Source organism: Anguilla rostrata, chromosome 8, assembly GCF_018555375.3.
Source record: "Anguilla rostrata isolate EN2019 chromosome 8, ASM1855537v3, whole genome shotgun sequence".
NCBI lineage: Eukaryota > Metazoa > Chordata > Actinopteri > Anguilliformes > Anguillidae > Anguilla > Anguilla rostrata.
In genome coordinates this window covers 8,268,986-8,283,000 of record NC_057940.1, presented here as the reverse complement: position 1 = coordinate 8,283,000, position 14,015 = coordinate 8,268,986, and the positions used below count along the sequence as shown (strand labels likewise).

Genomic DNA, 14,015 nt, shown 5'->3' with positions numbered 1-14,015 from the left:
CAGGGGAATCATGTCAGCACATACATAGATAAACACACACACACACACACACACACACACTCAGAGGGGGCAGAGGCTGACCTGGTTTTCGGAGAGCACGTGTATGAGGCGGATGCAGCTCTTGGGCACGGCGGTGTTCGGGTGACCGAGCGCCCCCAGCACGCGGGGCATGTGACCCAGGGGGGGCACCTGGTCAGCCAGCTGCGTCTGAGCGCCGAAGAGGCACACGGTCGCCGTGGTGACCATCTCCAAGGCCTCGCCCTGCAGGACATCCATGAAGGTGTGCGAGCTGTGTGAGCGCACCTGCGTGAAGGTGTGCGTGCGTGCATAGCACAGGACATCCATAACAGTGTGTGAGTGCACCTGTGTGAAGGTGTATGTGTGTGTATTGCACATATTAAATCACATTATAATCATGGGGAACTCTTATCCAGAGGGACTTACAAACGTGTGGAACATCAGTGTAAGTCTCAAGAATACAGAAGTGTTCCTAATAGCATATAAACACATAAACACATGTGCTCTGTATGTATGTGTGTGTATGTGTGTGTCTGCTAGCCTGCCTCTGTGTGTGTGTGTGTGTGTGTGTGTGTGTGTGTATGTCTGTCTGCCAGCCTGCCTGTGTGTGTGTGTGTGTGTCTGTCAGCCAGCCTGCCTGTGTGTGTGTGTGTGTGTGTGTCTGTTTGCCAGCCTGCCTGTGTGTGTGTGTGTCTGTCAGTCTGTCTGCCAGCCTGCCTGTGTGTGTGTGTGTGTGTGTGTGTGTGTGTGTCTGTCTGCCTGCCTGCCTGTGTGTGTGTGTGTGTGTGTGTGTGTGTGTGTCTGTCAGTGTGTGTGTGTGTGTGTGTGTGAGTGTGTGTGTGAGTGTGTGTGTGTGTATGTGTGTGTGAGTGTGGAATAAAGCGCGTTCAGACTCACATTTGGGTTGTGTTTCTCCAGCAGCTCTGTCAGAGTCTCCAGCAGAGACACCAGGAACTCCCGGGGTTTCCGTAACACCCAGCCTGGCTGGGCGATGAAGATTCTGAGGAAGACTCCGCCCACCGCCAGCTCATCCTGCCCCGCCCCGTATGCTACTGAGAAGTCCTCTGGCAGCTGGACACACACACACACACACACACACACACACACAAGTGCACACATGCACGCAGATGCACACACACACACACACACACACACACACACAGACAAATGTACATCCACACACACATAAACACACACAGAAACATTATGAAAACTCAAACACTACAGTGATACACTGAATTGTCAGCATGTCAATACTAAAGATGCACAGCATAAAGCCCAGAAGTATCATTTCCATCTTTAATCACACATTTGAAAAACAATGTCCAACAATGCTCATCAAGGTCACTGACACAACCACTGAAACATTTGTTGAGTAATATAAGACTGACACGCTTTCTTTAGCCTGGATTGCACATAGTTGCTCAGACAATTATCGACTGAAGCTAAAGACATTATAAAGACATCATTACCTTCCAGTTGACGTCAGGGTTGTCCCTTTGTTGTTTGAAGTGCCTGGACAGGAGAATATTTGGTGTGAGGCAGTAGAAACACTTCAGTCAATTAAATCAACAGATGCAGTGACAGAGGGATTAACCCCTTACAATGTGAAATCACAAATATTGGATTAGAATGTTCTTGATGGTACATTCTAATGCTGATGTAACAATCACTACTGGTAACTGAAAGCAAAGGAGTTCTAGAACACAGACTTAGAATTCTGAAAAAAAAAAAACATTCTAAAAAAACCTACTCGTCAAAGGGCTAATGTCACATGAGAAAAGTGTGGACCAGCACCATAATATTAATGCGGATGTGTCCATTAATGCCTCCTGGCTATGTCACATAATGAGAACTAACGACAACAAATAGAGGAACATGTAAATTCAAATCAAATTACGCATTGCTGTCAAAGCACTGAAGAATGTAAATCGGTACAATGCAGAAGAGGAAGGAAAGGGTGAAACGCCCTCATACTCCAGCATCATCTCCCGAGCGGCGGAGGCAACGGCTTCCCGGGAGCTGTCGTTCCAGATGAGCTCGGGGTTCTCGTGCGTCCCCTCGAAGATCTGCACCGCCGCCTCCGCGTTGTCCCTCATCGCCTCCATGAACACGCCCGGCAGGAAGTGCATCAGCGTCAGGCGAACCTGAGGGAGACAGACACACTGAGACCTGGGCCTGTTTATAGACAGGCACACTGAGACCTCAGCCTATTTATAGGCAGGCACACTGAGACCTCAGCCTATTTATAGGCAGGCACACTGAGACCTGGCCTGTTTATAGACAGAGCCACTGAGACCTGGTCCCTCTATAAACATATACACTAAGACCTGGAACCTCTTCAGACTGACACACTGAGACCTGGTCCATCTATAGACAGACACACTGAGACCTGGAACCTCTTCAGACTGACACACTGAGACCTGACCCCTCTATAGACAGACACACTGAGACCTGACCCCTCTATAAACAGACACACTGAGACCTGACCCCTCTATAGACAGACACACTGAGACCTGACCCCTCTATAGACAGACACACTGAGACCTGACCCCTCTATAGACAGACACACTGAGACCTGACCCCTCTATAAACAGACACACTGAGACCTGGGCCCTCTATAGACAGACACTGAGACCGATGTATAACCACCCCCCAGAGGTCAGGCATGTCTTTTCAGACAGGCACTGCCAGGGGCATACCTTGGGTCCCACCAGCTTGTCCGAGATCATCTTGGCGAAGAGCTCGGCAGTCTGGGAGCGCACCTGGGGGTGGGTGGAGTTACAGAAGAGGTCCAGCAGGTAGATGAGAGCACCTGGAAGAGAGGCAAGGTGTGAGGAGCGGGGTTTAGACAGAATTTAATCACCAGGAAAGACGAGGCAGTGTTTAAGATTATGGTGGCATTAATGAAAAGTAAGCTGTTCAATCTCTTCAATATCATTCTTACTCCAACCCCTTTGATGGAAACATTACCTTTAGCCATAGCTTCTTTGATGATCTTGGTGTTGGAGCACAAGGCGTACAGGGTCTCCAGTACTAGTTGCCTGCCTGAGAGACAGATACATGTGGCTGAATATATTTAACTAACCTGGGCTTCTTGAACATAAAATACACTACTCCTGAATCTGCATTTACCCACGACATGAATCGGACTAGGATTAGGGTGCGTCTATTGATCCAAGATCAGTTACCAGGAGCAGGAAGTCCATAGAAAAGAGCACAACCCAAAAACGTACAGCATACACTACCTAGACTCAAGGGGGTCCACCAGGGATTTGAGGCCCCATGAAAAGATCCCACACTGGGGCACCCCAGAAAATCCAATGTTCAAATATTTTTTGAGAGCCCCTGTCAGTCAGGGGTCTTGGAATCATCTTAACTCCCCCACTCATAAGATGCTCACGCCTAGACTTGCAACTGCACCTTCAGGGAGGGCTCTATGAAGATGGAGAATCGGCCTTGTTCGCAAGCCATCATTGAGCCTTCTGGCAGTTGTAAAATCTAGCAGTTTTACAATGTAAGACTATGGATGATTTTTGACCCAAAAATGTAATATTGTGCAGGAGCTGTTTGGAGAGTAGGACTACTGGAGAATATGTCCACTGGCATTAATATAGTGTGTTAATGTGAAGATAATGTTTGGTCTTGCTGATGTACATGACATTGGCAGAATCATGGCATCCAGACAAACAACAGTGCCACCTTGTGGATAACCCTGTGTTAGTCACGACGAGCGAGCACAGAGAGGTCTTACTGGAGGGCAAGGACTGCAGCAGAACCAGGAGATTGGACAGCACCAGGGCCTCGGAGATGCTGTTCACACAGTCCTGGTTTGTCGTGACAGTGTTCACCACCTGAGTCAACAGATAAACACAGTAGGCCAATGGGAGAGGCTCGTAGAATAACTGTGAGTAGGTGAAAATCGCAAAGGTGAGGGCGACCCCCACAACTGCTGAAATACTGTCGCTCAGTCAGCAAGTTATCGCTCATCAATGTCCAGGAACTTTAAAAGTCCTTTGGTGGTACACATTTCAGGTACTGGTTGGGTACTGTCCCACACAGGAAGAGAACGTGGTACCTCCAGAGCCAGCTGCTGGACCTTGCCCGCCCCATGAACACGCAGCAGGGAGAAGAGGAGCTTGAAATGACCGATGCACTCCGACTCGGACCCTGAGACAGACAGAGGGACCACACATCCATCAATGGCGCTGGGGAGCAATGTCAGTCAGTACAGGAATACAAGGAGGAATACATTCACAGAAAGTATAACATAACATGGACTCTTCCATCAAATGGCAAACAAAATGCATTTTGATCCATTTCCCTTGAAGCAGGGACAATGGCACACAGACATGAGAACATCCTCTTTGAGGTGGATGTCAACTGGGTGCAAGATACCTGAGATTCTCCTCCTGCTCACTTCCCTTTCCTCCTATACTCCCTTCCTCTTCCTCCTTTGCTCACTTCTTCCATCTCAGCTCACTTCCCCCTCTGCTCACTGTCCTCTTCCTCCTCCCCTTCCTCCCAGCACACATCCTGCCCCCCCTCCCCCCAGCCCAGACGCAAGCCCTCGCACCCGGGTTGTTCTTGATGACGTTGCGTAGCGCCTCCAGAGCCATCTCAGCCCACTGCAGCCTCTGAGCGTGCACCTGGGACTCCACCTGGCTGGCCTGGGTCATGGCCAGCAGCGTGTGCAGGTACTGCGCCTGGGAGCCCACGTAGTCCAGCAGGCTGGCCACAAACACCTTAGGGAACTGGGCAGGAGGAAGACGGAGGACAGGAAGTGAGGTCACAAAGAGATACACAAATGTGAGGCATACGGGGGAAGTCAAAGACATTTAGTCAAACAAACATGTTAAGAGAGAAACAGCGTGTCAGTGCTGGAGAAGATGTTATTTGACTATTGTGTGCACAAAAGAATCCTAGTATTTTCTAGTTCTATGAATTCCATTCCTTTCTGTAAAGGATGCTCTGTGTTTGTAACTGAGGGTGAAGTTCTGGGGTGTTCCGTCCTGACCTCCAGGGCAAAGGTGGGCTGCTCGTTGTAGACCCGGACAAAGATCTCGCCCACGATCAGCTCCTTGCTGTGGTCGCTGAACACAAACTCCGTCGCCAGGTTCTCGTCAAACTCTCCCTGTGGAGAGGAAGATCAGACGCTCTGAATCTCAGCAGAGACAAGGCAGGAGATCCATCAGGCTTGACCACGCCCATGGCAGAAGATGCTAAAGCCAGGCAAAGCTGGATGTGGAGGACTGTGTACACTAAAGGGGTCATTTTTAAGCAATCAAGGCAGGTTCCCCCTTAATTAATGATCCGCTCACCCTCTTGATGATCCGCTCCTGCTGCTGCTCCAGGAATTCCAGCAGCTCGGCCCGAGTGCCGTTGTTCCAGATCAGGTTGGGGCTCTCGCAGTTACTGTTCAGCAGCTTCAGGACCTGGGACAGGAGGGGACTCAGTGTTTTAGTAGAGACAGTGTGGCGCGATTCTGGGTGTGTGTGTGTGATGGAGGTGAATGGGACCATCTGGATTCACTGGATTTATCCGATATTCATGCAGATCGTCTGTACAGCCCCTTATAATGAGTCTGTTTAGGTTTGGGTCTCCATCCACCTAGCCATCCATCCATCCATTTTTTAAATTGCTTACTCATGGTCAGTTAAAGGACTGGAGCCTGTCCCAGCAGACACTGGGAGAAAGGCAATAATACACCCTGGACAGGTCACCAAATCATTGAAAGGCGGTTTAGGTCATTCCAAAACTAATTTGCATGGCTTTGGGAAGAAGAAATCCACAGGTCAAGTTTTGGTCAGGTACAAATTTTTGGACCCGTGAAGACCTCTAGTGTGACTTCTTTTCTCTGTACAGTTCTAAGTTTCTAAGCCCAGCACGTGCAAGTTCACATGTGGGGCACGCCCGTACCTCTGCGGGCGAGCCGGTCCCCAGTTTGCGGGAGATGTACGGGGTGAGCATGGCGGCCAGGCTCTTCCTGATGACGAAGTTCTCCGGAGGTGCCCCGCCCTCCCCCTCGGGCCCCGGCCCGTACCCCCCCAGGCAGCTGAGGGACAGCAGGCACAGCTTGGCTAGGCTGTTGCACACTTCCTGTTGGGGAAAGAGGCGGGAAACACAAACTCGACAAACATTCGAGCTGGGGGCCCTAGCTGCGTTTGAACAGGTATAAGGGTGTATAAAACTGTAAGAACAAGGTATTTGGTGTTCTGTCTGTGAGTAGGTACGCGTAGGCATGGAGATAAAAACAGTACCTGCTGGTTGGTGTCCTGGCTCTTCTGAATGCCGCTCTCCTCCAGCGTGTAGTCGTAGTTGAACAGGTAGGCCAGCAGGTGCCAGAGCACGCCGGCCTGGTACATTTGCAGCTGCAGGAGGGAGTCCGCGGCGAAGGAGGTGACGCACTGCACCGCCAGAGAGGCCACCCGGGGAACGCTCTTCAGAGGGAGGAGAGAGGAGAGAGACGGGGAATGAAAACCACCCTGGAGCCTCTACCTGTTACAGACTGACATGCCGGGCCCCTGCCTCTATAAGCCAGATCAAACTCGAGGAGAGTTCAGATTTGGGTGCTATGGTTCTGCATTGTGTTTATGTTTCTTGACTGTAAGAGTTAAATCTTAAGCCTAACTGTATGAGCCGAAACCAGTCTGCCTGCTAGTGACTGCTGTTACTCTCCAGGCAAGTTTGACTACACACAAAAACTAGGAAGTACGGTCTTTAAAGGATTAGGGAATTTCTTGCTCACTCTGTCTCTTCCCTCAACTGTTGGGCCTGTCCCGGCCACGCCCCCTCCCACTGTGTGCCCGTCCTCACTGACATTAGCCGCACCCTCGCTTTTCGTAACCCCACCCTCCCTAACCACGGTGGCCCTGCCCTCACCTTCCCGTAGTAAAGCAGGCGGCACAGGTCCCGCACGATGTTCGGAAGCTCAACGATTTTCTCCCGGCACTCCCTGAACTGCGCTGCCACACTGTAACACTTGCAGATGTGCCCACACACCTGGAGAAGAGGGAAAAATCGGGGGGAAAAAAAGAAAAATGGTAGAGCAGTGGTTCCCAACGCTGTTCCTGGAGATCTACCGTCCTGTAGGTTTTCACTCCAGCCCTAACAAAGCGCAACTCACTCAACAGCTAGAGCAGGGCTGCCCAACCCTGTTCCTGGAGATCTACCATTCTGTAGGTTTTCACTCCAGCCCTAACAAAGCACATCTCATTCAACAGCTAGAGCAGGGCTGCTCCACCCTGTTCCTGGAGATCTACCGTTCTGTAGGTTTTCACTCCAGCCCTAACAAAGCGCAACTCATTCAACAGCTAGAGACCTCACTGAGGGGTTGAAAACCTACAGGCTGGTAGATCACCAGGAACAGGGTTGGGAACCACTGCCGTAGACAAACTGCACCGTTTGTACCGGAAATGCTAACAGATAATGAAAGACGATAGAGACACACACAGGAAGACCTGGTAGGCCAGGTTACGGTCTGGTCGGCTCCAGGTTTACCTGCACTGCCATGTCCTCAGGCGTGCTGGATGCAGTTAGCACAGCTACACATCGAGACAGGGCCTCCAGCAGCACCTGCAAGCAGTCGAGAGGGTTAATACCTATGAGTGAATGTGTACGAATCAGTCAGCCAGCAAGCATAAGAGTGAATGATTATTTAAGACAGTCATTGAGCCAGTGAGTGAGTATTAATCTATGGGTTTTGGAGATGATGCAGACCTGCTGGAAGTAGACAATCAAAAACAGTCTGCGGGTAAGCAAGTGATTGAGTGAGTGTACGAATGAGTGAGTGTGTGAGTGGGTCTGAGTTCATGAGCGACTGAGAGAGTAAGTGATGCATGAGTGAGTGATAGAGTTTGAGTTCATGAGTGAATCAGTGAGTATTAGTCTGAGTTCATGAGTGGTTGATTGAATATTTGAGTCTGAGTTCATGAGTGAGTGAGTGAGTGAGCGAGTGTGTGCGACAGTGAATCAGTGAGAGTCACAGCCTGTGAGTGAGTGAGTGAGTGAGTGAGCTAGTGTGTGTGACAGTGAATCAGTGAGAGTCACAGCCTGTGAGTGAGTGAGTGAGTGAGTGAGTGAGTGAGTGAGTGAGCTAGTGTGTGACAGTGAATCAGTGATAGTCACAGCCTGTGAGTGAGTGAGTGAGCTAGTGTGTGTGACAGTGAATCAGTGAGAGTCACAGCCTGTGAGTGAGTGAGTGAGTGAGCTAGTGTGTGTGACAGTGAATCAGTGAGAGTCACAGCCTGTGAGTGAGTGAGCGAGTGAGTTAGTGTGTGTGACAGTGAATCAGTGAGAGTCACAGCCTGTGAGTGAGTGAGTGAGCTGTGTGAGTGAGTGAACATGAGAGTAAGCTGATGAGTGAGTGACGAGTGAGTTAGGTGAAGTGAATCAGTGGGGTAAACTTGGAGTGGTGAGTGATGCATAGTGTGTGTGACGTGAATCATGTCACAGCTGTGAGTTGAGTGAGTGAGTGAGTGAGCTAGTGTGTGTGACAGTGAATCAGTGAGAGTCACAGCCTGTGAGTGAGTGAGTGAGTGAGCTGAGTGTGTGGCAGTGATCAGTGGAGTCACGAGTAGCTAGTTGGTGTGACAGTGAATCAGTGAAGTCACAGCCTGTGAGTGAGTGAGTGAGCTAGTGTGTGTGACAGTGAATCAGTGAGAGTCACAGCCTGTGAGTCTGTGAGCGAGTGCAGCCGTGCCTCGATGCCGTTCTCCCTCCTCAGCTCTTCGGCGTTGAGGGCGGAGCAGTTGACGGTGTGGAACGCCAGCTCGGTGGCGCTCGGCAGGAGGGGAGAGGTCTTGGAGAAGAGCTGCTCGTCATTCGTCTCCATGGTGATGGTCTTGATGAGCATGGGGTAGCCAGCGTATTTGTAGGGCTCAAACACTGTGAAATACACCCGTTATCAAGAAACAACAATTTCACAACATTTAAAATAAAGCAACAACCCTGTCATGACATCGCACAACTTTTTTTGATGAATTAAACCAAGTCAAGGTTTTTATTTCAAATCGATCTTTAAAAAGTGTAACTTAATATCATAAGGATTTTAAATATATACTGACAGAAATACAGGTTCTCCCAATGACTACAGACACAGAGAAATAGAGAAAAACATGAAAAAGAGAGAGAAAGAGGAGAGCAGCTTCCCCACAGACAGACAGATATAAAGTAAGACAGACCCAGAGAATTCTGCAACAGACACAACTACAGACAAAACGAAGGACAGGCATACATAGACGGACAGAGGCGGACCTTCCTGGTGCCGGTTGAAGAGGATGCTCTGGGTCTTGAGGATGAGGATGATGTTCTCCGGGTCGGGCCCGTCCACCACGCGGGCCGACTTGGTGCAGAGGAACTCGTAGGCCTTGTTCACCTTCTCAAACATGTCCTGAACGGGAAGGAGCAAGGAGTACCCTTCAGACAACCCCAACAAACTGCCAACTTACTGCAATCTTTTCCCTCTATCTCACTGAGACTTAGACCCAATTGCCCAATAAGAGTTTTTTTTCCCCAAAGCATTTATTGAAATCATATGACATGACACCTCCTAACAATTTCGTATTTAATTGTATAGTTCAGTAGTCAGATGTTATGATGGGTCAAAAGCACCTCTTGACAACAGACACACTCTATTTAATGGGTTTTTTAAGCAGGAATCAGACGCACCCTGCCCTCTGGATTCTTGTCCGGATGGTATTTCTGTGCCAGGCGGAAGTAGGCTTTTCTTATCACGCTCTCTTCATGCCTGTGGACAAAATGGCACCGCTGAACACCACAGAAAACTGCAAACACACTGCCTGCCTCTGTGACTCAACAAAATACATTAAACATTTATGACATTTACATCCGCATTTACACTGCTGCAGACACAACATGCGCCATGCATAGCTGCACATTCACTGGCCTTGCAACTAGCAACAGCAGCTTTGCAGCTATTGGTCACACACGGCTCTTGACTACATTTTTACTGCAAAGCCTCAGTATATTCACAAGGGTATCAGACTGAGAAACTGACCCACACGGCAAGCAAATAAGCACGAATATATTATAGAATCCCTGACTGTATATTCATATGGGTATTAGGCTGAGAAACTGAAGACACAAGGATAGGGGAGGAGGCTTACAGGCCCTGTCCCTCTGGAAGGCTCAGAACCTCATAGGCCTCGTCCACGGACATGGAGGGAGGCTTCTTCTCCACCTCCTTCTTCCAGCCCTCCAGGGTGTCCTTCAGCAGCCTCACCTGCAGGGGGCAGCACAACATGACACAAACTGGGCACAAACCTCACATGCACAGGCACAGGCACACATACACGCGCACACACACACGCACACACACACACACACACATATATACACACACACACACAAACACACACACACACACACACACACAGCCCCTACGGGATCTCTGATGGGCCAGTCTGGGAAGCGGGTGGTGTCGCACAGGTGTCGGAGGTAGTAGATGCTGCAGAAGAGCTCGCAGTCCAGCTGGGGGTAGCCGATGACGGGGACGGGGCAGTACTGGTAGAGGGCGCGCGTGTTGCTCTGCAGCCGCGGCGAGAAGTCGGCCAGGTGCACCGCGATCTTCTCGATCATCATCCGCCTGGAGGGGCGGGACCCAAAGCAGCGCGGTCAGGTTCATACGTCATGTACACCTGCTACCTGCAAGAGCCCGGCGGGGGCTTGGGTCTACCTCAGGGCTGCCCAACCCTGTTCCTGGAGATTTACCGTCCTGTAGGGTTTCATTCCAACCCTAACAAATTACACCTCATTCTACAGCTAGAGCAGGGCTGCCCAACCGTGCTCCTGGAGATCTACCGTCCCGTAGGTTTACACTCGAACCCTAACTAAGCACACCTCATTCAGCAGCTAGAGCAGGGCTGCCCAACCCTGTTCCTGCAGATCTACTGTATCATCCTGTAGGTTTCACTCCAACCCTAACAAAGCGGACCTCATTCAACAGCTAGAGATCTCATTGAGCTGCTAATTAGTAGAATCAGGTGTACTCTAAGGATTTAGATTTGGCAGCAGTGGGTCTAAGTCTCTCAGGTACAGAGTCTTGCCACCAATTATTTCAGCACACCCCTAGTCAATGCACGTTTATTAGAACCCTTATTCACACAAACATCCGCCTTACAGGTTTTTAAGTTAATGGAGTATGATAAACTTGTTTTCCTCCCTGCGACCAAATCTAAATCCTTAAAGTGGAAAGTTAGAGTTGAAATGGTAGGGTACAGGAAGCTAGACCTCCAGGAACAGGAACAGGGTCAGGCAGCCCTGGTCTACCTCATCTCGCTGCTCCAGATGGCCTCGGGCGTGTCGAACTCGCCCAGGAAGATCTCGGAGAAGCGTTCGGACTCGTAGTTCTCCAGGTAGCAGACCATGGCCTCGGGCAGCATGGGGCTCAGCACGCTCCGCTGGACCACGTCCTGACCCCTGGCCTGGGGAGGGAGCGGGGGGTGGGGTGGAGGGGGGGTCATAAAGGGTCAGACCACCCCCAGCAATGCACACCTGCTACGGGTCTAAGAAACGGAAGCAAGCCCCGAATGACCTCACCTCTTCAGATTTGAAGGCTTGTTTCAGGTGAGTGTACTTCAGGAACCTGGAAGACACACAAACACCAACATAGACACAGACACACTCAGTAATGCCCTTAAAGAAGTGAGGACAGAAAACTAGGACAGAAAGGAGGGGAGTTAACATTCCACTTTTTTGATGGTGCAGTGACTAAGGGTGAAAGCTTCTGCATTCTGATTGTGGTTTAACCCTTCGAAGAGTAGTTTTTTCTGAATGTTTTTTTTTCATCAAAATTCTAAGTCAGTGTTCTAGAACTCCACTGCTTCCAGTTACCAGCAGTGATTGTTATATCAGCATTAGAATGTCCAGTCAAGAACATTCTAATCACACATTCTGATCTCACACCTTTGAAGGGTTAATTCACAGCCCAGTGGATGCACGGGCTGGAAAACGATACTCCATCACAGTACTACTCTCTGGTTTGGTCTTGTGAAGGTACTGACTCCATATGAGGTATACAGTGGTAGAATTCAAAGCTGGCCTTGTCTCTATATCATCCATGTGTACTGGACATGGCTTCAAGCAGAACAACACTGGCACATGCTTCCGTGTTCTGAGTTCCGAGTGTTCACGTTTATTTTACTGAGGACACGTGAGCGCCCTCACCGAGCCACGGGCAGCACGTTGGAGCCGGTGTACATCATGATGAAGAAGAAGACTCCGGTGAGGTAGAGGCGCTGCAGGCTGGGGTTGTCCTGCATCACCAGGTGCAGCACGTTGGCCACCTTCTCCACCAGGATGGGGTCGAAGGTCAGCAGCAGCTGCCACATGGAACACATCCAGAAAGATCACACAGGAGCCGCTGGCTGCAGGTCAACACAAGTTTATCACTCTGCCGAACCTGTTTCTCAAATGAAAACTATACCACATGTACTGACTTTTATAATGCCATTTTATTTAATGGTTCATACATTTACTGACTTGCAATAAACCATACATTTATGTGCATTATTTCATCTCCCACCGCACACTAGGTTAAAGCCATTCAACAGACCAGAATAAATGGTTAAATGGTCAGAATGAATACGAATTACCGGGGCCTAAGTGTAACGAGGAGGCACTACTCCTCTGCAATGGGGAAGCATACAGAGTCAGAGGCCGTAGTGTCCTGTTCTACTGCGACTCCCCTCAACCGAACCCCCCTTACCCTGTGCCCGCTGCCCCCTCCCCCGACCCCCCCGGCAGAAAGCTCACCTGCACGATGTGGGGCAGGCAGGTGTTGTCGCACATCATCCTCTTCACTCGGGGGAGTGGCCGGATGATGGCGTTGTCCTGGTCCCTGGAAGCATCAACAAATACAGACACAGAAAGTTATGCTGGAGCTGGAGCTGGAGCTGGAGCTGAAGGCTCGCCCGTTCAGTGCTGAAATGGACTGTCCCGTATTTCAGAGTTTCTTGAAGGATTTTCACAGGAGATGAATGACTAGATGAGTGAATCTAGCACCAGCTGTTCTGTACCTGAACTCCAGTACCAGCTGTGTTGTACCCTGCACTCTAGTACCAGCTGTTTTGTACCTGTACTCTAGTACCAGCTGTGCTGTACCTATACTCTAGTACCAGCTGTTCTGTACCTTAAGTCTAGTACCAGCTGCTTTGTACCTGTTCCCTAGTACCAGCTGTTCTGCACCAGTACTCTAGTACCAGCTGTGCTGTACCTGCTGGGGAAGTAGGAGCACATGCTGATCAGCATGTTGAGGACGAGGGTGGCCAGGTCCGTCTCGTTCATCACCGCCTGCCCGCTGGCCAGCAGGCACCACTTCAGCTGCGGGATGGCCTGCAGGGGGCGCCAGCCGTCCATGCCCTGCGCCCAGCAGCGCGTCTTAGCGTCCAGCTCCCCGCAGCTCCAGAACTCCTGCATCTAGGGGACAGCGGCGTGGGACAGTAAAGCACTGACAGGAGGGGTGAACAGTTGAAACGGTGATGCAGGTTCAAATCCCAGGAAGAGCTCTACTGTAGTACTGTTGAAACAGTGAAGCTGGTTAAAATCCCAGAAAGAGCTCTACTATAGCATGATTGAAGCAGTGAAGCTGGTTCAAATCCCAGAAAGAGCTCTACTATAGCATGATTGAAGCAGTGAAGCTGGTTCAAATCCCAGAAAGAGCTCTACTATAGCATGATTGAAGCAGTGAAGCTGGTTCAAATCCCAGAAAGAGCTCTACTATAGCATGATTGAAGCAGTGAAGCTGGTTCAAATCCCAGAAAGAGCTCTACTATAGCATGATTGAAGCAGTGAAGCTGGTTCAAATCCCAGAAAGAGCTCTACTATAGCATGATTGAAGCAGTGAAGCTGGTTCTGATCCCAGGAAGAGCTCTACTATAGCATGACTGAAGCAGTGAAGCTGGTTCTAATCCCAGGAAGAGCTCTACTATAGCACGATTGAAACAGTGATGCTGGTTCAAATCCCAGGACAAGCTCTA

The 14,015-nt window shown here is 50.0% G+C and overlaps 1 protein-coding gene across 1 annotated transcript in view; it reads right to left on the bottom strand.

The window, feature by feature from the left end:
• The window catches only part of LOC135260726 (dnaJ homolog subfamily C member 13-like), a 38,820-nt gene that overhangs the window by 3,646 nt on the left and 21,159 nt on the right, over positions 1 to 14,015 (bottom strand). Inside the window, exons 29-53 of the mRNA XM_064346193.1 lie at positions 13,253 to 13,455; positions 12,793 to 12,877; positions 12,205 to 12,359; positions 11,578 to 11,623; positions 11,308 to 11,462; positions 10,423 to 10,624; positions 10,146 to 10,261; positions 9,688 to 9,766; positions 9,274 to 9,409; positions 8,720 to 8,904; positions 7,519 to 7,593; positions 6,901 to 7,020; positions 6,279 to 6,458; positions 5,938 to 6,117; positions 5,340 to 5,453; positions 5,036 to 5,152; positions 4,595 to 4,772; positions 4,097 to 4,188; positions 3,773 to 3,872; positions 2,992 to 3,066; positions 2,721 to 2,833; positions 1,996 to 2,165; positions 1,491 to 1,533; positions 916 to 1,089; positions 82 to 261 (exon numbers count right to left, since the gene is read on the bottom strand). Coding sequence (XP_064202263.1) covers positions 82 to 261; positions 916 to 1,089; positions 1,491 to 1,533; positions 1,996 to 2,165; positions 2,721 to 2,833; positions 2,992 to 3,066; positions 3,773 to 3,872; positions 4,097 to 4,188; positions 4,595 to 4,772; positions 5,036 to 5,152; positions 5,340 to 5,453; positions 5,938 to 6,117; positions 6,279 to 6,458; positions 6,901 to 7,020; positions 7,519 to 7,593; positions 8,720 to 8,904; positions 9,274 to 9,409; positions 9,688 to 9,766; positions 10,146 to 10,261; positions 10,423 to 10,624; positions 11,308 to 11,462; positions 11,578 to 11,623; positions 12,205 to 12,359; positions 12,793 to 12,877; positions 13,253 to 13,455 — 3,273 coding nt within the window. The remainder of the gene's footprint in view (positions 1 to 81; positions 262 to 915; positions 1,090 to 1,490; positions 1,534 to 1,995; positions 2,166 to 2,720; positions 2,834 to 2,991; positions 3,067 to 3,772; positions 3,873 to 4,096; positions 4,189 to 4,594; positions 4,773 to 5,035; positions 5,153 to 5,339; positions 5,454 to 5,937; positions 6,118 to 6,278; positions 6,459 to 6,900; positions 7,021 to 7,518; positions 7,594 to 8,719; positions 8,905 to 9,273; positions 9,410 to 9,687; positions 9,767 to 10,145; positions 10,262 to 10,422; positions 10,625 to 11,307; positions 11,463 to 11,577; positions 11,624 to 12,204; positions 12,360 to 12,792; positions 12,878 to 13,252; positions 13,456 to 14,015) is intronic.